This window comes from Carcharhinus amblyrhynchos, chromosome 14 (assembly GCF_965287045.1).
Source record: "Carcharhinus amblyrhynchos chromosome 14, sCarAmb.v2.hapA, whole genome shotgun sequence".
NCBI lineage: Eukaryota > Metazoa > Chordata > Chondrichthyes > Carcharhiniformes > Carcharhinidae > Carcharhinus > Carcharhinus amblyrhynchos.
Genome location: NC_137337.1, coordinates 10,887,023 through 10,914,487, shown reverse-complemented (window position 1 = coordinate 10,914,487; position 27,465 = coordinate 10,887,023). Strand labels below are relative to the sequence as shown.

Genomic DNA, 27,465 nt, shown 5'->3' with positions numbered 1-27,465 from the left:
CCACTTTGGTAGCAATAATAGGAAGACAGAATGGGTGTAAATTGGGAGAGTCAATGCTCAACGAGACCTTGGGGTCCTTGTGCATCAGTTGCTGAAAGTAAGCACGCAGGTACAGTAGTCAGTAAAGAAGGCAAATGGTATGTTGGCCTTCATAGCGAGAGGATTTGAGTACAGGGATAGGGATGTTTTGCTGCAATTGTAGAGAGTGTTGGTGAGGCCACACCTGGAGTATTGTGTGCAGTTTTGGTGTCCTTATCTGAGGAAGGGTGTCCTTGCTGCTGAGGGAGCACAGCGAAGGTTTACCAGGCTGATTCCTGGGATGGGAGGTCTGTCATATGAGGAGAGATTAAGCCAGTTAGGATTCTATTCACTGGAGTTTAGAAGAACAGGAGGGGATCTCATAGAAACCTATACAATGCTAACGTGTTTAGAGTGGGTAGATTCAGAAAGAACGTTCCCAATGGTGGGTGAGTCCAGAACAAAGGGTCATAGTTTGAGGATAAGGGGTAAATCTATTATGACTGAAGTGAGGAGAAATTTCTTCCCCCAGAGGGTGGTGAATGTGTGGAATTCACTCCCATTGAAAGTAGTTGAGGCCAAAACATTGTGTGATTACAAGAAGAAACTAGAGAAAGTTCTTGGGGCTAAAAGGAACAAGGGATATGGGAAGAAGTGGGGGCATCAGGATATTGAATTCGATGATCAGCCATGATCAAAATGAATGACAGAATAGGCTCAAAGGGCCGAAGGGCCTATTCCTGATTCTAATTTCTATGTAGCTCTCCATCTTTCAACTACGTGAAACAGAGCAGACCAGGGGAATCATTTTCATTTGTTTTTGCATAGTAAGAATATTATTCGTAGTCATAGCATCCGTACAGTGCAGAAAAAGGCCATTTGGCCCATCAAATCTGCACTGACCACAGTGCCACCCATCCCCATAACCTCAGGCATTTCCCCTGGCTGGTCCCCCTAACACAAAGGGACAATCAAATCGAATCAAACCTGGGTTCCTGCTGCTGTGAGGCAGCAGTGCTAACCATTGCGCTGCCATGCCACCCACATTCCAGAGATGTTAGGTGGATTGGCCATGTTAAGTTGACCCTTAGTATCAGGGGAGTAGCTAAGGTAAATAAATGGGGTTACATGGATAAGGCCTGGGTGGGATTGTTGTCAGTGCAGACTCGAAGAGCCAAAAGGCCTCTTTCTACACTGTAGGGATTCTATGATTCAAAAAAATGTCAAATCTGTTTCTCTCTCTGCTCGGCCTGCTGAGTTTATCCAACATTTTATTTCATATTTCCAGCACCCGCAGTATTTTGCTTTCATTTTCTGTGAATGAGGCACTTGCCACCAGCCCTATCCCAGGAGAACTTGGGCTCATGTTCCTCTCTGTAAACCTTGAGCACAGATACCAGTGATAACTATTTGCTGCCACTCTTAATGAGATCACCAAATCCAGAGGCTTACACCATCCCCCCCACCCCACCACCCCCTTCCAACACACACACACACACACACACACACACACACACACACACACACACACACACACACACACACACACACACACACACACACACACACACACACACACACACACACACACAGAGATCTGTGGACAGTTCCAACCACCAGCCAGTGTAATAGGTAATTCCTCAACACCATTGCATGGGAAGATGGAATGCCATTAGGCAAGGTATTTGCTGCTGCCACATGTCTTCATCAATACAAACGTACGCTCGATGGTCTGATGCACTCCTCTCCCAGCCTAGACTGTTCTCACTGACCAAATTATGCATGTACACAAGCATTTTAACAACTACCTAATGCAATAATAGGATATGTTCCATTTGGCTCCCAGATTGAAAGGACAACATTGAAACACATCTTTTACAAAATGCCCTTCCGAGTTGCGACAGTACAGTGGCACAATGGTTAGCACTGCTGCCTCACGGTGCCAGGGACCCAGTTTGCTTGGATCACTGTCTGTGTGGAGTTTGCACATTCTCCCCATGTCTGTGTTATTTATTCAGCCTCTCATCACAGGACAAACCTTTCATCCCAGGAACCAAACGAACAAACCTTCACCATACTGCCTGCAATGCAAACATAACTTCTCTTAAGGCCATCTTCCCCCATGCAATCTAGTTCATGGGGTGGCCACTATCCATTTTACTGTAAGATCAAATATTCCAGTCTTGGGAGTCACTTTTCACTTCTATTTATGAGGCAGCATTTGATATGATATATCAAATTTGAACAAGAATTCCACACAAATGGAGTAAATTTATTAAGGGGGTCACATTGGAAAGCGGCTAATGTTACGCCGTTGTTTAAGAAGGGTGCCAGGCAAAAGGCAGGGAATTATAGGCCGGTTAGTTTAACGTCTGTTGTAGGTAAAATGTTAGAATCCGTCATCAAGGAGGAAATAGCGAGGCATCTTGAGAGGAATTGCTTGATAGACCAGACGCAGCACGGTTTCGTTAAAGGGAAGTCGTGTCTGACAAATTTACTGGAGTTCTATGAGGATGTGTCTCGGGTGGTGGATAGAGGAGAGCCGGTGGATGTGGTCTTTCTTGATTTTCAGAAGGCGTTTGACAAGGTACCTCACAAGAAGTTATTGCAGAAGGTCAGGGGACATGAAGTTGGGGGTAGGGTGTTAGCGTGGATAGAGGATTGGTTGTCAAATAGGAGGCAGAGAGTGGGGGTCAATGGGTGCTATTCGGATTGGCGGATGGTGACTAGTGGAGTGCCCCAGGGGTCGGTGCTGGGGCCTCAGCTATTCACCATTTATATAGATGATCTGGAGGAGGGAACCGAGTGTAGGGTGTCGAAATTTGCTGATGACACCAAGATTGGTGGAACGGCAAATTGTGCGGAGGGTGTGAAGAGTCTACAGAAGGATCTAGATAGGCTGGGCAAATGGGCCAGGAAATGGCAAATGGAATTTAATGTTGGCAAGTGCGAGGTGGTCCACTTTGGTAGGAATAATGGTAGGAAGGATTATTACTTACGTGGCGAAAAACTGCAGCAGGCGACGGTGCAGAGGGACCTTGGGGTCCTTGTGCATGAGTCACAAAAACCCAGCTTGCAGGTGCAGCAGGTGGTCAGGAAGGCGAATGGGATGCTGGCCTTCATAGCGAGGGGGATTGAATATAAAAGTAGGGAGGTCTTGCTGCGGCTGTATAGGGCATTGGTGAGGCCGCAGCTGGAGTACTGTGTGCAGTTTTGGGCGCCGTACTTACGCAAGGATATTCTGGCCTTGGAGGGAGTGCAGAGGAGGTTTACTAGGCTGATACCGGAGTTGAGGGGGTTGAGCTATGAGGAGAGGCTGAATAAACTAGGCTTGTACTCGTTAGAGTTTAGAAGAATGAGGGGAGATCTCATTGAGATGTATAAGATGATGAATGGGATGGATAGGATAGAGGTGGAGAGACTCTTCCCGCTCAGAAAGGACAGTAGGACTAGGGGGCACAGCCTCAAGATAAAGGGGGGGCGGTTTAGAACGGAGTTGAGGAGGAACTTCTTCACTCAAAGGGTGGTGAATCTTTGGAATTCTCTGCCCGTTGAAGTGGTGGAGGCTACCTCGCTAAATATTTTTAAGACACAGGTTGATGGGTTTTTGATAAGCGAGGGGATTAAGGGTTATGGGGAGAGGGCGGGAATGTGGAACTGAGCCACGACAGATCAGCCATGATCTTACTGAATGGCGGGGCAGGCTCAAAGGGCTAGATGGCCTACTCCTGCTCCTATTTCTTATGTTCTTATGTTCTTATGTACATCTGATTGCAACTTTAGTGAGTAAAGGATATCATTCTATTTTAAATAGGGCTGGATATCTGGTTCATATAATCTTCCTCACTGAGTGCTGCTATCTCAAGACACCTCTGAGCATCCGTCATTCCAGCCATCCAACATCTGGAGGGGAGTTTACCAAGTTGCTGCAATGGATGGGTCTCTTCACAATGGCAGAGTAGTGTTTTTGCTGGACTAGCAAGCCAGGGACCCAGGCTGGTGCTTTGGGGGACCCAGGTTCAAATCCCACCACAGCAGATGGAGAAATTTGAATTCAATAAAGATCTGGAATTAAAAGTCTAATGACGACCTCGAAACCATTGTCGGAAAAACCCATCTGATTCACGAATGTCCATTTAGGGGAGGAAATCTGCCATCTTCTGGAGCCACACATCTGGCCTACATGTGACTCCAGAGCCACAGCTTAACTGCCCCTCTGATCTGGCCTAGCAAGCCACTCAGTTCAAGGGCAATTAGGGATAGGACATAAATGCTGGCCCAGCCAGCATCCCATGAAGGAATAAAGAAAAAGCACTGACAAAAGCACAGCTTTTTCCACTGAGGCTAGGGGAGAAAAAAAACCAGAGGGCATGGGTTGAGGGTGAAAGGAGAAAAGTTCAAAGGGAATATTAGGGGGGGCTTCTTCACGCAGAGAGTGGTGGGGGTGTGGAATGAGCTGCCGGATAAAGTGGTAAATGCGGGGTCACTTTTAACATTTAAGAAAAACTTGTACGGGTTCATGGATGAGAGGGGTGTGGAGGAATATGGTCCAAGTGCAGGTCAGTGGGACTAGGCAAAAAATGGTTCAGCACAGACAAGAAGGGCCAAAAGGCCTGTTTCTGAGCTGTAATTTTCTATTGTTCTATGGTACTGGCTTCAAGTGAAACTAAATAATGGATGTGCCAATCATAAAATACAGACTGGGCTCAAGTTCACTAGACTACAGCAGTAAATCCATTGGTACATCCAATGGCTGAGCATGGCAACTTAGTGTTTTACCTTCCCCACTTATTAAGGTTTCGATGGACCGGTATTTCTTTGTGATAACAAAGCTTTTGATCTTTAGGCAGCAAAGAAAGAAAGAACCTGCATTTATATAGCATCCTTCCCAACCTCAAGATATCCAATTGCACTTTCCAGACAATGAAGTACTTTTTGAAATGTATTCCCTGTTGTAATGTGGGAAACATAGCAGGTGATTTGCATTCAGGCAGTCCCACAAACAGCAGTGAAAAGAAACAATAGGTTATCTATTTTAGATATTGCTCAGGGCCCACCTCCCCTTCTCCGAAATAGAGCAGTGAGATCTTATATATCTACCCAAGAGGGCAAACCCTTCTTCCCAGAGCTCAGAAGTGGAGTTTGAAGTTATGGCCTTCTGAATGAGAGGTGAGAGAGTTTTGTTCAATTCTTTCTTGGGATGTGGGTGTCACTGGCTGGACCAACAATATTTGCCCATCCCTGAGGGCATTTAAGAGTCAATCACACTGCTATGGCTCTCGAGTTACATGTAGGCCAGAGCAGGGAAGGATGGCAGATTTCCTTCCCTAAAGGATATAAGTGAACCGGATTGGTTTCTCCAACAATCGACAATGGTTTATGGTCTTCATGGGATGGAATGGTGGCACAATGGTTAGCAATGCTGCCTCCCAGCACCAGGGGCCTGAGTTCGATTCCTGGCGTGGGACACTGTCTGTGTGGAATGATAGAAATCCTACATTGCTGAAAAAGGCCATTTGGCCCATCGAGTCTGCACCAACCACAATCCTACCCAGGCCCTACCCCCATACGTTTACCTGCTAATCCCTCTAACCTACGCATCTCAGGACACTAAGGGACAATTTTAGTATGGCCAATCAACCTAACCTGCACATTTTTGGACTGAAAGATGGAGTTTGCAAATCCTCCCCGTGTTTGCGTGTGTTTCCTCCGGGTGCTCCAGTTTCCTCCCACAGTCCAAAGATGAGCGGGTTAGATGGATTGGCCATGCTAAATTGGCCCTTAGTGTCAGGGGGACTAACTAGGGTAAATACATGGGGTTATAGGGATAGGGTCTGGGTAGGATTGTGGTCAGTACAGATTCAATGAGCCAAATGGCCTCCTTCTGCACTGTAGGATTCTATAATCAGACTTTTCATTCCAGAAGTTTTACTGAATTCAAATTTTACCATCTGCCGTGGTGGGATTCGAACCTGGGTCCCTGGAGGATTATTCTGGTTCTCTGGATTATTAGTCTAGTGACACTACCATTACACCACAGCCTCCCCAATATTCAAGGGTGACATTATAGACAGTGGACAAGGTTAAACTTCAGTAAGAATAAATATTGATTTGAAGGGGGAACCAAAAATAAGTTTTAAATATTGAGGTTGAGCTGTTTATAACTCCCAGAAATCCAAACCCTGAGGGTCCTGAGGGGTATTCACATGGATGCGGAGAGAACGTTTCCTCTTGTGGGAGAACCTAAGACTAGGGAGTCACTGTTTAAAAATAAGAAGTTGCCCAATTAAGACAGGGATGAGGAGAATTTTTTTTCTGTGAGAGTCATGGGTCTCTGGAAAACTCTTCCTCAAAAGGCAATGGAAGCAGAGTCTTTGGACATGTTTAAAGGAGATTTATAGATAGATTTGTGACTAACAAGCGAGTGACCGGTTATTGGGCGTAGGCAGGAATATGGAGATATAATCAAATCACCATAATCTTACTGATTGGTGGAGCAGTCTGATTCCTGCTCCTCATTCATATGTTCATATGTTCACATGTAAAAATGTGACATACATTCCATCATGTGAATACATACACTAAAGAGGAAAATAGGGAAAATTTAAACAGAAAATCTAATATTAGAACTCTCTTTCAAAACACCTTTGTGTCAGAAGGTCATGATTAGGGTGGTACGGTGGCACTGCGGTTAGAACTACTGTCTCACAGCGCAGGGACCTGGGTTCGATTCCAGCCTTGCATCTCTGTCTGTGTGGAGTTTACGTAGTCCCAGTGCCTGCGTGGGTTTCCTCCGGGTGCTCCGGTTTCCTCCCACAGTCCAAAGATGTGCAGGTTAGATGTGCAGATGTGACCATGCTAAATTGTCCCTTCGTGTCTCGAGATGGGAAATTAGTGGGGCAAAAATGTGGGGTTATCAGGAGAGGGCCTGAGTAAGATGCTTTGTCAGAGACTTGATGGGCCGAATGGCCTCCTTCTGCACCATGGGACTGTATGATTCAAGATACACTCCAGAATTTTATAGCCAGATTTTTAGCAGTAAGGGAGTCAAGGGTTATGGGGATAAGGCGAGAAAGTGGATTATCATATCAGATCAGACATGATCTCATTGAATGGCAGAGCAGACTCGATGGGCCGAATGGTTTATTTCTGTTCTTCCATCTTTTTGATCTTACAGAGCTGAGCACTTGAGGACAGTACTGAGGGAGTGATGATTGTATCATCTGCACAACCATTAAACCCGAAGTACACAAGACAAACTCCAGAGGCACATCCATTCTGCTGCACATTGCACTGACTTCCCGAGCAATCAGACTTTCAAGGGGAATGCATCAACAACATCCAGAAGAAAATGGTATAAGATTGACCATTAAAGACAACATTAACTGATACCTTGCCTTGGATGGCAAAATATGGGGCATATTGAATGCAGCAAGGAGTATTTGTGATCTAGGACAGTACGTTAGGGCAGAATGGTGGCAGAGCACTTAGCACTGCTGCCTCACAGCGCCAGGGACCTGCCTTCGATTACTGGCTTCGATTACTCTGTGGAATTTGCACGTTCTCCCCATGTCTGCGCAGGTTTCCTCTGGGTGCTCTGGTTTCCTCCCACAGTCCAAAAGATGTGCTGGTTAGATGCACTGGCCATGCTAAATTCTCCCTCCCAGTGTAACCGAACTGGCGCCGGAGTGTGGCGGCTGGGGGATTTTAACAGTAACTTCGTTACAGTAAGCCTACTTGTGACACTAATAAATAAACTTATAAAAAAACTTACATCAGTCGCACAATCACAGGCTGCCAGTTGAGAGAGTATACTGAGAAACATTGCAGAAACTTCAGAGAGCAAAACCAGCCGTGGTTTACGAGCAACTAAGTTAGGATTATTAGCTAATTAATATCTGATGAGTTTTATCAATGACCCAACAGGCATCCCTAAACTTATGCACCGCTATGAATGAAGCAGGAGTGGCTGCAGTCATTCCCGGGATGGGCAGTGGGAATTAAAACTGGGATCCCATTTCTGAATCCAGGGGCAAAGTTTCCAGATGTGCGTCACAGGACAGTGGAAAGCGGTAATAGGAACGTCATCACAGACAGTAGTAATTAAATGTGACTAGCTGTCTATATCAGGGAATTACCTCGTCACAATTACATACCGGCTCGGCCTTTACTAACACACTATATTACCATCTGAGCCCTGCTGCATTGCTGCCTTTAAACATCAGTTTAGCTCAATCGTTGAATTGCTTCCTTAATCAGAAGGTTCAAGGTTCACGCTGTAATCCAGGATTTATTGGTGTAATCTAAAGACTCACTTGCACTCAGCACCTTTCACAAGCTCAGGGTGTTCTGAAGCATCGTACAGCCAATAAGGCACCTGTGAAGGCCAGGGCTGAATTTAGCCAATTTGCCAGTAATTGGGCAGTGGGTCTGTCTCCTGGTGCTGACCCTCATTCACTGCCACATCCTGTCCGCCTCTTTAACCAGTGTCTAAAGTGACAGGGTGACCATCAGACCCACTTTGGAGGCTCAGTGATGCAGAACTGTGTGGAGCAGGGGGCAGAGTGTTGGGCACAATCCTGACTGGCAGCCAAGCTCTCAGACCCAGCACAGACCAGCTGATCTGTCTACAGGGACATTGGTGGGTGGGTGGCCCAAGGATTGCCAATTGGGTCCTTCAGAGTCATTGCCACACACACTCCGTGCCCGCCACATTCTCGCCCCCTGTGAGTTGGCGAGGTGCAGACAAAGCAGGCAGCCCATGCACCACTGGCAAAATACTACCAATGGCTGCTAAGTGGCATCACCTTCATTGGCTTCCTGCTGCTGCCAGGTTTAATTTAATGCCAGGGAACCTTCTACATCCAACTAAGGAAGCAGCAAGGGCCTCGGTTTAAGATCATAAGAACATAAGAAATAGGAGCAGGAGTAGGCCATCTAGCCCTTCGAGCCTGCCCCACCATTCAATAAGATCATGGCTGATCTGAAGTGGCTCAGTTCCACTTTCCTGCTTTCTCTCCATAACCCTTAATTCCCTTGCCTACCAAAAACCTATCTACCCGTGTCTTAAATATATTTAGTGCTGCCTTTAACACTTTATTCAAAAGCTAGCAGCTCTGGCACTGCTGCTCTCCCTCAGTAATGCAATCTAGATTTTGTACCCAGGTTTCTGGGTGCAACTTCACCCCACAAACTTCCCCTTACAATCTCACAACATCAGATTAAAGTCCAACAGGTTTATTTGGTAGCACGAGCTTCCGGAGCACTGCCCCTTCATCAAGTGATTGAACCATCGTACAATAGTGAAGGAGAAGAACATTGCTGTATTTCAGAGCAGACACTTGGTTCAAGTCCTATCTCCCTGTCCAAGGAGAATGAAAAGGTCACGCAGCATCTTTTAAAGAATGCAAGTGGCTTGGTCTTCATCACTCCAGCAACAGAAGAGCATGTTATCTGATAATTGATCTCATTCTGGTTTATGAGACCTGGCTGCAATGTTTCCCAACATAAAATGATTCTACTCTAAAGCTACCTCATTAGTAGTGAAGCACGTTGTAGAATCCTGATGACTTTGTGCACTATATAAATGCAAGCTCCTCCCTGCTTCTTTTAATCACACCTAGGCTTTTCATTCTTTTATTTATAAACCATCTAACTCCTTGATTAGATTCCAGCCTGTAACTTATTACCGGGTGTCTACTATTCCATATATACACCACCTAAACCCTTTCCCACATTGTGCATATTTATACCTAGTGCAAATAAACCAGTTTTAAGTAAATACTCAAGTCTGGTTACAGTCCCTCTGTACAAGATACAAGAAACCGAAAGAGAAAATGCTGGAAAATCTCAGCATAACATAAGAAATAGGAGCAGGAGTAGGCCATCTAGCCCTTTGAGCCTGCCCCGCCATTCAATAAGATCATGGCTGATCTGTCGTGGCTCAGTTCCACTTTCCCGCCCTCTCCCCATAACCCTTAATCCCCTCGCTTATCAAAAACCCATCAACCCACGTCTTAAAAATATTTAGCGAGGCAGCCTCCACCACTTCAACGGGCAGAGAATTCCAGAGATTCACCACCCTTTGAGTGAAGAAGTTCCTCCTCAACTCCGTTCTAAACCGCCCCCCTTTTATCTTGAGGCTGTGCCCCCTAGTCCTACTGTCTTTTTTGAGCGGGAAGAGTCTCTCCACCTCTATCCTATCCATCCCATTCATCATCTTATACGTCTCAATGAGATCTCCCCTCATTCTTCTAAACTCTAACGAGTACAAGCCCAGTTTATTCAGCCTCTCCTCATAGCTCAACCCCCTCAACTCCGGTATCAGCCTAGTAAACCTCCTCTGCACTCCCTCCAAGGCCAAAATATCTTTGCGCAGGTCTGGCAGCATCTGTAAGGAGAGAAAAGAGCTGATGTTTCGAGTCAAGATGACCCTGGTCTTGATGATTATCGGTTAGTATGTGTCCTCAGACTTCTGTATCTTTTACCCATCGGAAATTTGATCCTGTGCTAAGTTATGTATACGACAGAAAAAAAGACTTGGATTTGCTTCATCCAAATCTTCCATCATTTTAACAATTTGCTTCTATTTTGTTCAAGATATCAGGTTTGGTGTATCCATCTAACAGAACTCACTAAGATAAAAGCAAATTACTGCGGATGCTGGAACCTGAAACCAAAAGAGAAAATGCTGGAAAATCTCAGCAGCTCTGGCAGCATCTGTAAGGAGAGAGAAGAGCTGATTTTTTGAGTCCAGATGACCCCTTGTCAAAGCTGGAATCGAAACGTCAGCTCTTTTCTCTCCTTACAGACGCTGCCAGACCTGCTGAGATTTTAAAGCATTTTCTCTTTTGGTCTCACTCTTGGATATATGTTGTATTACACAGACACCATCTGAAGCCCTGTATAGTCATCTCGCTGTCAAATACCTGCTAACACCAACATCACATTAAGTTTGGTCACTAAATAAAAGGTGATGTTTTGTCTCCTTCTCAAATTAAGCTGTTGTATTTATTTAGTAGATGTAATGTGGAACCTGGTAAATGACAACATTTGCTTTAATAGATCTACATCTACAGTGTCTGTAATGTATCCATCCATATATTGATCCATAGTCTATCCATTATCAGCAATACTATCTGCTCTGGTGGAATATCTTCCATTTATAATGTGGCGGCAATTTAAACTTGCATCATAAACAGGAGTGAAGCTTGCTGAGTGTCCATGCCCAATACCCGAAGACAATACTCATCTACCTACTTCTCTCAAAGACCTTCGACTCATCAAGTCCTATTGTCTTGGTACTCTCGGCTCACCCTGAATCCCTTTCAGAAAAAAGAACTTATCTGGTTTCTTCTGATCCTGTTTCCTGTTCAATCCTCCATGCTGGTAATCCGTTCTTCAAGTCTACCACCCTTATATTAAGAAATCCTCTCCCCTTTTTCCCATTTTTAAAATTGCTGTCCTTAATTTGTAAATGTGATTTATTATTGTCACATGTATTGGGGCAGGATGATGGCATAGTGATTAGCACTACTGCCTCGTAGCGCCAGGGACGCAGATTCAATGCCAGCCTCGGGTCACTGTCTATGTGAAGTTTACACTTTCTCCCTGTGACTGCGTGGGTTTCCTCCGGGTGCTCCGGTTTCCTCACACAGTCCAAGGATCTGCTGGTTACGTGGATTGGCCATGCTAAATTGACTCTAGAATCGGGGGGCGGGGGGGAATAAATGGGTAAATGAGGGTTGCGGGAATAGGGACTGGGTGGGATTGTGATCGGTACGGACTCGATGGGCAGAATGGCCCCCTTCTGTATTATAAGGATCCTCTGATGCAACGAAAAGGAATGTTCCTTGTGCACCATACAGACAAAGCATACCATTCATAGAGTACATAGGGGAGAAGGAAAGGAGAGTGCATAGACAGTCACGGCTAGGGCATAGAGAAAGATCAGCTTACTATATGGTAGGTCCACTCATGACAGGAGGGAAGAAGCTGTTCTTGAGTTGTCCAAACCTTTCATCATTTTAACAAATTCTAGCTTATCCTACCTCAGGAGAGAACGAGCTCAGGGCACTCAATCTTTCCGCATAAATCATTCCTGAACCATGTGCCACCTCACTGTATTTCCGCCACTAACAGAAATAGGAAAACTAAAACTGCCCACAGTATCTCAGATAGATCACATCAATGTCAAACATAGTTTGTAAATGACCTCTCTGGATGCATCTTGCTACACATTCCAACAGTCTGATTATACAGTGCAGTCTGATTACACAGGGTTTGATCATAGAATACCTACAGTGCAGAAGGTGGCCATTCGGCCCATTGAGTCTGCACCAACCACAATCCCATAACCTTATATATTTACCCTGCTATCCGCCCTGACACTGAGGGACAATTTACCGTGGCCAATCCACACATCTTTCGACTGTGGGAGGAAACCAGAGCACCCAGAGGAAACCCACTCAGACACGGGGGAGAACACGCAAACTTCACACAGATAGTGGCCGGAGGCCGGAATTGAACCTGGATCCCTGGTGCTATGAAGCAGCAGTGCTCACCATTGTGCCACCACTCTCCTGTTTCAATATCCCTGCAGCATTTCCATTTTGAACTTGTGTATTACTTAAATTACAGCATACACTAAATTTCAAAAATACTTCATTGACCGTAAAGCACTTTGGGACATTCTGATGTTGTGCTATATAGTGAACCTTCTTGCATTCAGGTTCATCTATTTTGTTGAACTGAATCTGTCCTTAGGTCTAATGTATGTACATATGAACAAGGAGGAGGCTACTCAGCCCTTCGACACTGCTCCGCCATTTAATAAGATCATAAGAACATAAGAACATAAGAAATAGGAGCAGGAGTAGGCCATCTAGCCCTTCGAGCCTGCCCCGCCATTCAATAAGATCATGGCTGATCTGTCGTGGCTCAGTTCCACTTTCCCGCCCTCTCCCCATAACCCTTAATCTCCTCTCTTATCAAAAACCCATCAACCCACGTCTTAAAAATATTTAGCGAGGCAGCCTCCACCACTTCAACGGGCAGAGAATTCCAGAGATTCACCACCCTTTGAGTGAAGAAGTTCCTCCTCAACTCCGTTCTAAACCGCCTCCCCTTTATCTTGAGGCTGTGCCCCCTAGTCCTACTGTCTTTTTTGAGCGGGAAGAGCCTCTCCACCTCTATCCTATCCATCCCATTCATCATCTTATACGTCTCAATGAGATCTCCCCTCATTCTTCTAAACTCTAACGAGTACAAGCCTAGTTTATTCAGCCTCTCCTCATAGCTCAATCCCCTCAACTCCAGTATCACAATTGATGTGATAGTAACATCAATTCTCCATCCTGTCTGTCCCAATAACCTTTCATCCCCCCCACCCCCGCTTACCAAGAATCTATCCACCTCTGCCTTAAGAATATTCAAAGATCCTTTTCAGGAAGAGAACTCCAAAGACTCACTGCCCTCTGAGTGAAAGATTTTCACCTCAACTCCATTTTAAATGGGTGACTCCTTGGAGGCGATTCTCCCATCCTGCTACACTGATTTTTAGCTGGGCATCCGGCACCAAGCGTGTCTCCCAGGCACAGAACTTCATGAACTATTTAAATAAGAATTTAAATGTAATCTAAATACAATTAGCGACCCCAGGACAGAGGTCTCTGGACCCACTAGCCTCTCCCCCCTGCCACAGTATTTCACTCCAGTAGGGGTTACACTAGCTCTCCAGTTTTGGGGAGCTGGCGCCCGGCCCCGCTGGGCTGAAGGGAGGGCAATCAGTCGGGTGTGGTGGGGGATGCTGCCCTCTTGGCATTGGCACCTTGGCAGTGCCAGCCTGGGCCCCAAGGGACAAAGTGCTAATGCCCAGGGCGCATCTTGGCACTGGCCACCAGATATGCGGCAGAGGGTGGGGTCTCTGGGGGCAGAGCCCGATGGGAAGATCGGTAGTGATGGCAGGGGGGGAGGGGGGGGGTTCCACTGCCACTCTGCAATCAGGAGCCGTGGGGGAAGGAAGGATGCCAGCGATCAGGACTGGCCATTGGGATGGGGGGGTGATGGCACTGCACGGGGTTGGGGGGGTTTTGATGCTGCGGGGAGGGGAGCCGTAACTTTTGGAGTGGATTGAGGGGGGGGGGGGGGGGGGGCAGGTCGGGGCTGGCCCAGGAATGTTTGGGGAGGGCCAGTGAATGGGCCAGGGGGATTTGAGAGGGCCAGCATTGCAGCGATCGTGGGGCTGGCCAGCGATTGAGCTAGCCAGCGATCTGGAGGCAGGCACTGCAGGGCCACTATGCATGTGCCGATCTCGGCACTGACAGATCAGTGCATGTACAGTGACCCGCTCAGCATCATGCTGCCAGCCTCTCCAGCGGGAATAAGCCTCACCCACGGCTTTTAGCATGATTCACGCTAGCGCACTCAGCAGGGCACAGAGTGTGGGAGATTCATTTTGAAAATCCCACTGAGAAAAACCAGTGTGATTTACTCCAGTTTTTACGCAAATTAGAATTTTTTTGGAGAGAATCTCGATCCTTACTTTTAAACAGTGACCCCCTACCTCGTTCTAGATATATATAAACCTATAAATGTTCAAATGTTTGTGTCCATGTACCTAACTATTTATGCTGAATTTATCTCCAATCACCCATATGTAATTGATTTTACTGAAAGGTTTAGCTGTTTAGTATAGTATGAATATTGGAGCACGATTTTCAATGGCATTACCATTGCCCGAATCCTGATGAGTTACCACTGACCAGAGACTGAAACAAAACTTTGAGAAAGCTGCATTGGTCTTTCTTTATCTTTCTATCTCTGATTGTCTCATTTGCTCTCTCCCTCTCACTCTGTCTCTCTCAGCCTGGTCTCCCTCGCTCTATTTCTCCACCTGCCCTTCTCAATCTGTCTGTGTGTGTTTCTCTCTCTCTCTCATTTTACCTGAATCCTATCCTCCGGCAGTTCTGTTTTCATGGCCAGCATCTCTCGTGCGTAGACATCTGGATAATGGGCTTCGTTAAACGCCTTTTCCAGCTCCTCCAACTGGTAAGAAGTGAAAATTGTCCTTAAAATTGGAAAGGAAAGAGAATGAGTGGGTTGTGAGCAGGCCCCTCAGAACGCTGAGCATCTCTCGACACTTCTATCCAGACAGTAAGAGCAGAGAAACACTCGGACAAAGTTGCTCTTATACAAAGATCAACTCATTTGTTTAATATGCAGCATTAGCACGTAAAGGCAGACATCACATTACACAGTCTAGCTTATAATGAGATGCTGCATATTTATTCATTTTTTCATCCTAATTTCTCACCTCATGAAGCTAATTGTTGACATTTCATAGAATCCCTACAGTGCAGAAGGAGGCCATTCGGTCCATCGAGTCTGCACGGACTCTCTCACTAAGTATCCTGCCCAGGCCCTCTCCCCCTGCCCTATCCCTGTAATCCCACACATTTCTGTTGGCTAATCCCTCTAACCCAGACATCCCGGGACATTAAGAGACAATTTAGCCTGGCCAATCCACCTAACCCACACATCACTGGACTGTGAAAAAGGTTTCTGTGAAACCTCTTGAACCTTTCTAAAGCACCAGTGAGGCCAAAACTAAAGTCCAGCTTTGGTCACTGCACTTAAGGTGCAGTGGCACAGTGGTTAGCACTGTTGCCTCACAGCGCCAGCTACCCGGGTTCAATTCTGGCCTCTGGCCACTGTCTGTGTGGAGTTTGTACATTCTCCCCGTGTTTGCGTGGGTTTCCTTTGGGTGTTCCGGTTTCCTCAAAGATGTGCGGATTGGGTCAATTGGCCACATTAAGTTGACTATCAGAGGGATTAGGAGGGTAAATATGGGAATAAGGCCTGGGTGGAATTGTCGGTGCAGACTTGATGGGCCAAATGGCCTCCTTCTGCACTGTCAGGATTCTATGATAAGGAAGGATGTAAATGCCTTTGAGAGGATGCAGAAGAGATTCCCCGGAATGAGGGATTTTAGCCACAATGTTAAGGTTGGAGAAGCTGTTCTCTATGGAGTAAAGGAGATTGAGTAATGGTCTGCTAAAAGTGTACAAGGTTATGAAAGGTTTAGGAGAGGTGGGCAAAGGAAAGCCATTTACATTCACTGGTGGTTCAAGGAATCAGGGACACAGATCGAAGGCTTTGGGTAAGAGGTACAGGTGCTAATATGAGGAGGAGGTGGCAATGAACTGCAACAAGATGCCTACAAGGAGGTGGAAGCAGAGACAATAACTAGTTTGAAAAGGAAAGTGGATGGGCACTTGAGGGAGATAAGTGTGCAAAGCAGCAAGGATAGAGCGGGCTGGGGTGGGGGAAGAGTATGGGACCGACTGCAGAGAACTAACATGCGTTTGATGGGCTGAATGTCCTCACAAGCTGCTACCACCACCCTCACCCAAGAATAACTTTTTTTTAAAAAGCCGAATCATAACATGGACAGCTGGAATACCATATAGGTAGGTAAACATCTGGAATACCACAGATAGGTAAACAGCTGGAATACAACTGTACGGATAGGTGAACAGCTGGAATACAATATAGATAGATAGGAAAACAGCTGGAACACAGCAAACAGGGTACGGATAAGGAAATACAGTTCACACAAACTAAAGACGCAATACAATTATATACAGGGTGACAATCATTAAACAGACACATCTTTCTACAGCTGTGGCTGCGAATTTCAATGTTTACCTGTGACGTCTTTTTTTTCTCTTTTTCGTTTGGCTCAGGTTGGACTTGGAAAGTTTCCTGTCGCTCGATGAAATGTCTTCAGAATCTGAATTAAAACAGAAAGTGTTTCCATACATAAAATATATTTGAAAATATAATTTTTCATGGTGTGTAACAGTATATTGTTTGGGTTGAGGGGCTAGTTGCCATCAGCAAGATCAAACACTCTGAAATATTGCAATGGCCTACCATCTCAATGGAACCCAAATCATCAATTTTTTTTGTATTTATTAAATTTGCTCCTCTAATTATTGAGTCGATTAATTAAGGAAATCATAGAAATCATCATAGAATCGCTTTAGTGCAGAAGGAGGCCATTTGGCCCATCGACCACACTGACCCACTGACCACAATCCTACCCAGGCCCTATGCCCATAACCTCAATTATTTACTCTGCTAGTACCCCTGACACCAATGGGCAATTTACTATGGCCAATCAACCCAACCTGCACGTATTTGGACAATGGGAGGAAAAGGGAGCATCCGGAGGAAACCCACGCAGACATGGGGAGAATGTGCAAACTCCACATAGACAGTGACCTGAGCCGGGAATCAAACCCAGACCCTGGCGCTATGAGGCAACAGTGCTAACTACCGTGCCGCCCCAAAAGGGGGTGCAGGAACTGAGAGCCCTGGGGTGTAAGAGAAGGCTGAGAATGTGGATAAAGAAACATTTGGAATCCTGGGCTTTATAAATAGAGGCGCGGGGCACTGCAGCAAGGAAGTGATGATAAAGTTTTATGAAATACTCATTCGGCGTTAACTGGGGCACTGTGTCCAGTTCTGGGCACTGCACTTTAAGAAGAATGTGTAAGTTTAAAAAAAGGGTGCAAAAAAAGTTTTAAGGGAATGGTTCCAGGGATGAGGAACTTCAGTTACCTGAATAGGTTGGAGAAATTGGAGATGTTCCCCCAAGAGAAGAGAAGGTTGAGAAGAAATTTGATCGAGGTGTTCAAAGCCAAGAGGCGGGTCTGGACAGATCGGATACAGAGGAACCCCTTTGGCGAAAGGTTCGAGAAGCAGAGGGCAGCAAATTAAGGTGATAAATGGTGAAAAAAGCAACTGCCATGTAAGGAAAAGGTTTTCTCTTTGGTGAGTGGTTAGGATCTGGAGTGCACTGCCTGAGAGTGCGGTGGAAACAGATGCACTCATGGCTTTCAAAAGGGAATGGGAGAAGCAGAAAAAGATTGCAGAGAAAGAGAGAAAAGACAAAGGAGTGGGACAAAGTGTGTTGCTCTTGCAGAGAGCCACCATGGATACAACAGGCTGAATGGCCTCGTCCTGTGCTGTAACCATCCTCTGATTCAATGATTCTTAACCAGTGAGGAAAAATAATTAAGTGGCCTTTCACTGTCAGTGTAAAAGAAAATATTGGTTGAGATCAGTCTGCCCTGACACTCAGTTTCACATATTCCAATAGAGAGCAAAAGATTCTGACAGATCCAGCCTTTAAAATGGACTCTGTTCAATTTCATGAACCTCACTCCGAATCAATACGCAGAAATATTTATTTAAAACTGCACTTCTCATTCAAATTCAAAACAATATACATTTTACAGCATGGAATTCCATTTCTGATAAATGAGGAATAAACTGAGACACAACAGGTCTCTGAGGGAAAAGGCTCATCCAGACCAACCCTAATATTCCCACCCCAGCATTGTCAATCCTGGCTCTCCCAACACCATCCACATCTTCACTCCAGTTTCCCTCCACGCCCCATGTTAATGGCACGCTCACATTGTCATGGTACATGACTGAAGGGTGTCATTTAATTAACTACTTGGAGCACGTATAAATGGGGGACAGCTGGGGCACGGGGTGTGTGGGAGGAGAACAGGAAAATTCGCGAAACCCTCTCAGTAAATAAAACCTCTGTGTCTTGGCTTTTGATTTCACCAACTAGCTTGGAGCCTGTTTACACCCCAACCCAAAAGGCTCACTCATGGGGAGAGGTGGTGACCCAAGACCAGGCTGCCAACACCCAGGAAACTAATCTATAAAATGAACATAAGAACATAAGAAATAGGAGCAGGAGTAGGCCATCTAGCCCTTCAAGCCTGCCCTGCCATTCAATAAGATCATGGCTGATCTGTCGTGGCTCAGTTCCACATTCCCGCCCTCTCCCCATAACCCTTAATCCCCTCTCTTATCAAAAACCCACCAACCCGCGTCTTAAAAATGGAGGGGGTTACACAATGGAAATTTGTGCATCTTCTTAAAAAGGAACTTGGACGTGGTGCAGCCAAAAGAATTTTTATTGTAGCTCAGTTAATCATTTTGCTTTTAAATTCAACTGCATAGTGTGGTTGAGTTTATATAATATGTCCTCAGAGGCGGAAGCCCCTTCACCAGAATCCCTTTATTTACGAGCTCCAGTAACAGAATGCTCTCAGTGAGCGGTCTACACCCAGAGTGCCAGAGGAATTGACACTCCTGTTTAACTACAGAGCACAGGGATCTCTGATTGGGCCATCAATTTGGCCCTTAATCAGAGAGCTCATATTCAAACAGGCCAACTTCACTTGCCTGATTAAAGTCATTACAGTTTACATTAATTTTCATGTGCCTTTCCTTGTAAATATTTCTTGCAAATCCCTCTGACACTTCCTTCAAATATCATGGTCTATCATCTCCTTGAAATGAGTAGGTTAAAATTAGCATTATTTTTACCTCAGAAACACACCACATTGTTGCGTTTCTTCAACACTCTGTGTTTCTCTCAGTTTCAGACACTAACCATGAGGTCAGAGGGGGGCTCTTTGTTTAGCAACATCGCAACTGCAGTTTTAAAAATACACAAGATGTTTCTGATTTTGTTACACACAACAACCAGAATGGTTCTGTAATTCTGTTCCAATTAGAGAGAGAAATACTGGCTAGAAATCAGAGACCACTCCAATTTATAATCAACATTGATATCAACAGGCAGATTATTTTGGAATATATGATAAAGGTTCCCCAAAATGTTTTATGGCTTTAATTAAAATAGTCCCTGTAACTTGTAAAACGGTAACTTATATGGTTGCACACGGTAAGAAGTCTCACAACACCAGATTAAAATCCAACAGGTTTATTTGGTAGCATGAGCTTTCAGAGTGCTGCTCCTTCATCAGGTGAGTCAGAAATTAGAAGCAAAATTGGAGTGGTGGGAGGAATATTTTCAAAGGTGTATGGAATTGTTATTCCTTTTTAATTCCTCACTATTGAATGTGCTGTGGGATCATTCTCTTTAAACTGAGAAGTGAAAATGAACCAATTACAATAACCGTTAAGGCAAATTTCAATTTCCTTTCCAATTCTGTCTTTTTTTTTTGGGGAGCACAGTGGTTAGCACTGCTGCCTCACAGCGCTAGGGACCCAAGTTCGATTCCCATCTTCAGGTCACTGTCGGTGTGGAGTCTGCACATTCTCCCTGTATCTGCGTGGGTTTCCTCCGGGTGCTTTGGTTTCCTCACACTGTCCAAAGATGTGAGGGTTAGGTGGATTGGCCAAGCTAAATTGTGCCTTAGTATCAGGGAGGCCAGCTAGGGTAAATACATGGAGTTACATGGATGGGGCCTCAGTGGGATAGTTGTCAGTGCAGGCTCGATGGGCTGAATGGCCGTCTTCTGTACTGTAGGATTCTATGATTCTAAATGTTTTCAGATTGACAGTCTACGTGTGAGTCTTAGGGATCTCGGGGATGAGATTTTGTGTTGTTTTAGATTTGTCAAGTCAGTAACGTTATTTCAGTATCGCATTATGCTAATAAAAGATATCCAGAAATATAGTACAGTTTTCCTTTGGATATTTTACTGTCTTTTGAGGTTATAAGGCCCATTTGCAGAGAATCCCTGGGCACGGTAAATATTGTACATGGTCTCCAGTGAATGTGTCAATATAAGCAGACAAAATGCTTGGAATACTAATATTTGCTGAGGGATTTTAGGGGTGTGTCACCGTAATTAACTCTGTGTCGGTGCTTGTTGAAGTTCTCTAGTATTGCTTAAATATTTGCTGTGGCCTATTAGGGAGCGTGTCAAACCCTATGAGTGATCAGGAGCTTTTCAGGTTTTTTTTTATTCATTCATGGGACATGTGTATCACTGGCTGGCCACATTTATTGCCCTTAGTTGCCTGAGGGCAGTTGAGAGTCAAGCATATAGCTGTGGCTCTGGAGTCACATGTAGGCCAGACCAGGTAAGGATGGCAGATTTCCTTCCCTAAAGAACATTAGTGAACCAGATGAGTTTTTCCTGACAATCTACAATGGTTTTGTGATCATCAGGAGATCTTTAATTCCAGATTTTTTTTAATTGAACTCAAATTCCACCACCTGCCATGGCGGGATTCGAACCTGGGTCCCCAGAACATGAGCTGAGTTTCTGGATTAATAGTTTAGCAACAATACCATTGGGCCATCTCCCCCCCTTTAGAGGATAATCTATCAAATATTCCAACATAATCTGTTCGTTTATATCAACGTAATTATACACTGGAGCTGTGCCGCATTCCTGGCCAATATTTCTCTCCCTAAGTGTAATATTCCCATGTGCTTTCCAGTAATGGTGCTGAGTGAAGATACAGGGCTGATTGTCAGTCTGGCCCCATTCACATATTTTTAAAATAGTTTACAATCAGCTGCTATATTTATCAGTTTTATTCAAAAGAGTGACTCTTTAAAAATGCAACGTGTAGTCCTGTTAGTCGCAAGACAATAGTAGGGACCAACTCTAGAATAATCCACAGTATGAGAAGAACAGTGCCTATATTTACTAATGGATAAACCACAAACACTATAAATTATACAGTTAAATTGCCCAAATATCTAAGCAAGCACATCAGTAACCCCGTCTGCCTCAATCTCAAACCCAGCAAAGAAATAGGAAACTCATTGAAGCAAATTAAATGCATCAATCCTGTTCAATACTTTAGTTCTGCACAAATGTATCCTCAAATCCACTCAAAATGTTACAGCAGCGCTCCGCTTGTGTACTGTCAGACCTATCCTGAAGTTCTGACAAGTTCTACCATATACCATTGCAAACTTATCCCAGTACATTCCAAACTCTGCCCAAAAACATACCAGCAGACCAACCCAAAATAGGTGGCACTCCAAAATGGTCCATCAAATCCAACTAAAATTTAAACCTCTAAGTGCTTCTAGGTAGGGGTGGCACGGTGGCACAGTTGTTAGCACTGCTGCCTCACAGGGCCAGGGACCCAGGTTTGATTCCAGTCTCGGGTGACTGAGTATGTTCCCCCCGTGTCTGCACAGGTTTCCTCCGGCTTCTCCAGTTTCATCCCACACTCCGAAAGATGTGCCGATTAGGTGCATTGGCCAAGCTAAATTGCCCCTTAGTTTGTCTGTGTGTGCAAGTATGCGTCCTGTGACCCCGAATTGGAGTAAGTGGTTAAGTGAAGAAGTCAAATTTAGAAAACAAATCAATAAACCCTCAAATACACCATCACATCAACCATAATATTGTACGTTCTGGCAGGGGAAATTCTTGCATGGCAATTGGCAAAGGGAAGGGAGTGGGACATGTTGGACAGTTCCTTCAAAGAGCCAGAACAGTTTCGATTAGCTGAATGGCCTTCTTCTCTGCTGTTTCATTCTATGATGCTCTTTATACAGCAAATCCACTCAATGCTACCAGCATATCTACAACTATACACTAAACCCAGTAGCAAACCCATTGAAAATACTCAAGGCAAGACACCAAAAAAGCCCTACAGACCAAGTTGAATTGATTAGAAAGCACAAGTGTGCCCAAACATGCTTCAAAACTCCACCTATAACTCCGTGAAATATAGCCAACCAATTCTAAAATGCACTGAATCCAATCAAATGAGCCCACTGACACCCAAAATGACAACCAAATCCAATGTACAAGGCCAGCTCTCCCCGATAGAAATCACTCAAATACACTCCATTCATTAACAGCTGTCAGCAAAGCTACTAAAAAATCTAAAAAGCATTAAAACCACCCAATATGTCATCAGAACCCATGTAATATACTATGGAACCAACTTGAGCAGGTTGAACAATATAGCACCCAATTTAATATATCCAGATGGGCTCTCAAATTTATTCCAATGCACCACTAAATACATCATTTAACCCCCTCAATTACTTAACCAGTCTTTCCAATTACCCATTCCAAGTAGTTCAACCAATCCACTCAGATACACAAACACATCGACAAATCTGACAATCCCAGCCACGTACAGTGTCATGGTGACCACCCCAATAACATCGTCAAGTGTGGCCAGAGCATCATTAGAAACATGGACACAATTAACCAAACAAGAGTTAATGTTTCAAGCCTGTTTGGCTTGTTATTTGAACAGAGGGCGGGAAGTCTGTTAGATCCTATACTGTAGCTGGAGGAGATCACAATAGAAATGTAACAAACTTAAGAACGAGAGATAGATGACCAAGAACGGGGAACGGGGGGAAGGAGTGAAGCATTGAAACCCTGGTTTTTATATAAGGGTGTATGGATCAAAGGCAGGTAAATGGAACTGAGGTCAATGATCAGATTGCATGGTGGATCAAGGCTGAATGGCCTGCGGCAAACCAGAACAATGAACCAGTTCAGCAACTTTGTCGAACCCACTTTGTCAAACCCACAGAGTTGGCTAAAATAGTAATCTAAGAGTTCTGGGTCTGTTTTAAGCTTGTCCTCCCTAATTGTCAGCTACATTTGTGTTAGAAAACCTAATCTAATTTGGAAGTGTGCACTTTATTGAGTTTTTTTGCTGGTAACATTCAATAGATGCCCAAGTCATCAGAATTGTGCTGAATGTGTGCAGGAGCTAGCTGCCAGTTAGCAAAATAATAAAATCAATGCAATGTAGCAACTCCCAGTCAGGCAACGGCTCAATCTTCAAACTCACATTTTTGTTTTTAAACACTGCCAGGTCTCACCGCTCCTGCTCTCCTTCACCCCAACAACCACTGAGATTTATTTTATTCTTTCATGGGATATGGGTGTCACTGGCAAGGCCAGTATTTGTTGCCATTCCCTATTTGCCCTTGAACTGATTGGCTTGTTAGGCCATTTCAGAGGACGGGTAGGAGCCAACCACAATACTATGTGTCTGGAGTCACATGTAGGCCAGACCTGGTATGGTTGGCAGATTTCCTTCCCTAAAGGGACATTAGTGAACCAGATGGGTTTTTACTGACAATCGATAATGGTTTCATGGGCCATCATTCGACTTTTAATTCCTGATTTTCTTTTTACTGAATTCAAATTCCACCATCTGTCATGGTGGGATTAGTTGGAATTACACCAGGTCTCTGGATTACCAATCCAGGGACAATACCACCATGCCAACACCCCACTCTCCCAACACCCCACCACCCCAGCCCCACCTTGATCCCCCCCACCTCGACCTCTGCGTTCCTCTGATCCCACCCCCTTGTACATCTCCAATTTTCATCATTCCAACATTGGCAGCCTTCCCTTCGGCTGCCTGGACTCCACAATCTGAAAGTCCCCCCGTAAAACTCTTCAACTCTGCACCTCTCTCTGCTCCTGTAAGACGCTGCTTAAAATCTACAATTTTGAGTAAGTCTTTGGCCACCTGTCCCAATGTCTCTTCATGTAGTTTGGTGTCAAGTTTTGTTTGATAATGCTCCTATGAAACATCTTCATATTTGATTTGATTTGATTTATTCTTGCCACATGGATTAGTACACAGTGCTAGCATGCTAGCTATGTGTTCTTTGTACAAATACAACCAAGTCCCTCTGATCATCAATACTTACACACACCTTTCTACTCTGCTTTTCTATTCTTACTGCCTAATTCAGTGATGTCACACTGCCCCCACATTATAGTCCACCTGCCATCTTGTTGTCCTAGCCATATATCTTTGTGTCCTCCTCACAAAAGACACAAAGCATTCCCACATAGCTTTTTATCATCAGCAAACATAAATACGTTCTCTCAGTTTCTTTGACCAGGTCCTGAATATAGATGAGAAACAGCCAAGGCCCTAACACTGTTCCTTGTGGCATTCTACCGGTTACAGCCTGCCAAATTGAAAATGCCCCATTAATCCCATTTACTCTCTGCTTCCTGTCCATTACCCAATCCTCCATCCATGCTAATACGTTACCACCAAATCCAAATTGTGTATGAACCTTTTGTATGGCACCTTATCAAATGCCTTTTGGAAAGTATACTACATACAGTAGATTCCCTTCCTTTAACTTAAGACCTACATCCTTTGTAAGCTCTTATTAATTTATCAAACACAAATTTCCTTTTTATAAAACTATACTGACTTTGTCTGGTCATAAGATGATTTTCTTCTTCTGGTCGGGAAAAATATAAAAGTTTGAGGTCACGTACCAACCAATTCAAGAACAGCTTCTTTCAGATTTAGCAGTAATTTGCTTTTATCACCGTTGATTCCCATCCCAGATTTTATTCATTGAGTTCAAGTTCCACCTTGGTGGGATTGTGAACCCATGTCTCCAGGGCATTAGTCTGGGCCTCTTGGTGATTAGTCCATTGACTTCGCCATTTCACCATCATCCCGCTGCACTCCCAGTGAATTTTCTAATGATTAAAGTGATTGCAGATGGCTGCCTTTGAACTTGAGAGAAAAACTTCCATTTCTAAAGCATCTTTCAGAACCACAAAATGTGCCAAGTGACTTACAACCAAGGGAGTATTTTTGAAATGTAGTCACTGGAAGATGGTCACAGTTGTAATGCAGGAAATATAGGAGCCAATTTGCTCACAGCAGGCTCCCACATAGTAATATGGTGATGGCCAGATTTTTTTAAAAGTTAAAGCTACTTAATTAGTCACATGTCATTCCACATTAACACTGTAATGAACTTACTGTGAAATTCCCCTAGTCACCAATCCAGTGCCTGTTTGGGTACACCGAGGGAGAATTTAAGCATGGTCAATGTACCTAACCAGCACATCTTGCAGACTGTGGGAGGAAATCAGAGCACCCGGAGGAAACTCATGCAGACATGGGGAAAACATTCAAACTCCACACAGATAGTCACCCGAGGCGGGAATTGAACCCAGGGCCCTGGTATTGTGAGGCAGCAGTACTAAGCACTGTGCCACCGTGCCACCCATTAGTTTCAAATTATCCATACACCCTCTACACCCCATGCTCTACTCTAAGGCTCTGCTCTGGGTTTCTCATTGTGGAAAAAACTGCCAGGAGCCAACAGAAAGATATGTGCACCTAGGGAAGACTGCACAAGACCGGGACTGCAGTACCTCAGCTGAATGTCAGAGAGTTAGATCCAATCGCATATTCTAACCGAGCTTATCTTTATTAAGCAAGTTTTTAAAATATCATGAGATAGCTTTGGCAATAGACATACTTGTCAAAATGTATTTTAAACCTAGCAAAATAAAATACCACATATATAAACACTGTGTTAAATAGACCTGATTTTTTGTGTGCTTTCAGTTTATTCGCCTTTTGTGGTGCTTTGTTCAGGAAATGAAGAACTTAGAGTCATACCATTATTCGTTGGTCAGTGCTTTGCGGTGTAACCTACAGCATTCGTTACTACTAAATGATTTTTAAAGCACAATAAATTACAGCAGATTCACCACAGTGATTCCCAGAGCAAATAGCAAGAAGTGATTTTAGCTTGAAGTACTGTACATGCATTTGTATTGGTCGTCTGTGTGTGTGTGTGTGTGTGTGTGTGTGTGTGTGTCTGTCTGTCTGCACATTTCTCTGTCTATGTACATATATGCATATATATGTATCTGTCTGCATATGTATAAGTGTATTTGTCTACGTGCCTTTAAATGTATATCTATGTGTGTGTATGTGTAAGTATGATACATATTATATATGCATACACCCATGCATATAGTATGCATATATACATAGACAGACACAGACACACGCACATTTAAATAAGCATAACACTGAAAATATAAAATGCCAGACCTTTCTCACCACTTAGCATTTACTGTGCATTTGAGGAGCGGGTTGTCTCCATCCAACTGTGGAGGTATTATCCCAGTCACAATTAACCGTGATTTTTGTTTTAGAAAATTTGTATTTTAATGATTTAACATTCAAATCTGCTTCCATTAGCAGAATAGTCCTGTGGCTATCTGAACCCCAACAGCTTTCAGGGAATCGGGGGTTACTTCTGCTCAGGGAAGAGTAGTTAGATTTGAAAATTTCACCTCGATTAAAAACAATTTCACCCAGTTTGAAGCCAGCTTCAGTCACACGGTAGAACTGGCCAGCTCCCCCACTCCAATGACACTTGTCAGAGGCTGGAGCCGAGGACATCTCCGGGCAAGAAGAAAGGGGGATATATTTAATGGGAATTGCCTTTGCAGTTTATAACTTGAATATTGTGGAAAGGGGAGAGACACGATGCCAGGATATTTCCTCTTACACTCTTCAGGACAAAAGCAAGAATGTCAAATTTCAAAGATCTTGATGTGGCGATGCCAGCGTTGGACTGAGGTGGGTACATACAGTAAGAAGTCTCAAAACACCAGGTTAACGTCCAACAGGTTTATTTGGAATCACGAGCTTTCAGAACGCCACTCCTGTATCAGGTGAGTCTCACCTGATGAAAGAGCAGCACTCCAAAAGCATGTGATTCCAAATAAACCTGTTGGACTTTTGCCTGGTGTTGTGCAATTTCAAAGAATCACTGCAATTTTGTTGAGATTAAAGTCCCAACAATCC

General features: G+C 44.4%; 1 protein-coding gene across 2 annotated transcripts in view; it reads right to left on the bottom strand.

Moving 5' to 3' along the window:
* The window catches only part of vsx2 (visual system homeobox 2), a 59,237-nt gene that overhangs the window by 13,473 nt on the left and 18,299 nt on the right, over positions 1-27,465 (bottom strand). For both annotated transcript variants that reach the window (XM_080201947.1, XM_080201948.1), the window contains exons 2-3: positions 16,726-16,810; positions 14,962-15,085 (exon numbers count right to left, since the gene is read on the bottom strand). In XM_080201947.1, the coding sequence (XP_080058073.1) occupies positions 14,962-15,085; positions 16,726-16,810 (209 nt within the window). The remainder of the gene's footprint in view (positions 1-14,961; positions 15,086-16,725; positions 16,811-27,465) is intronic.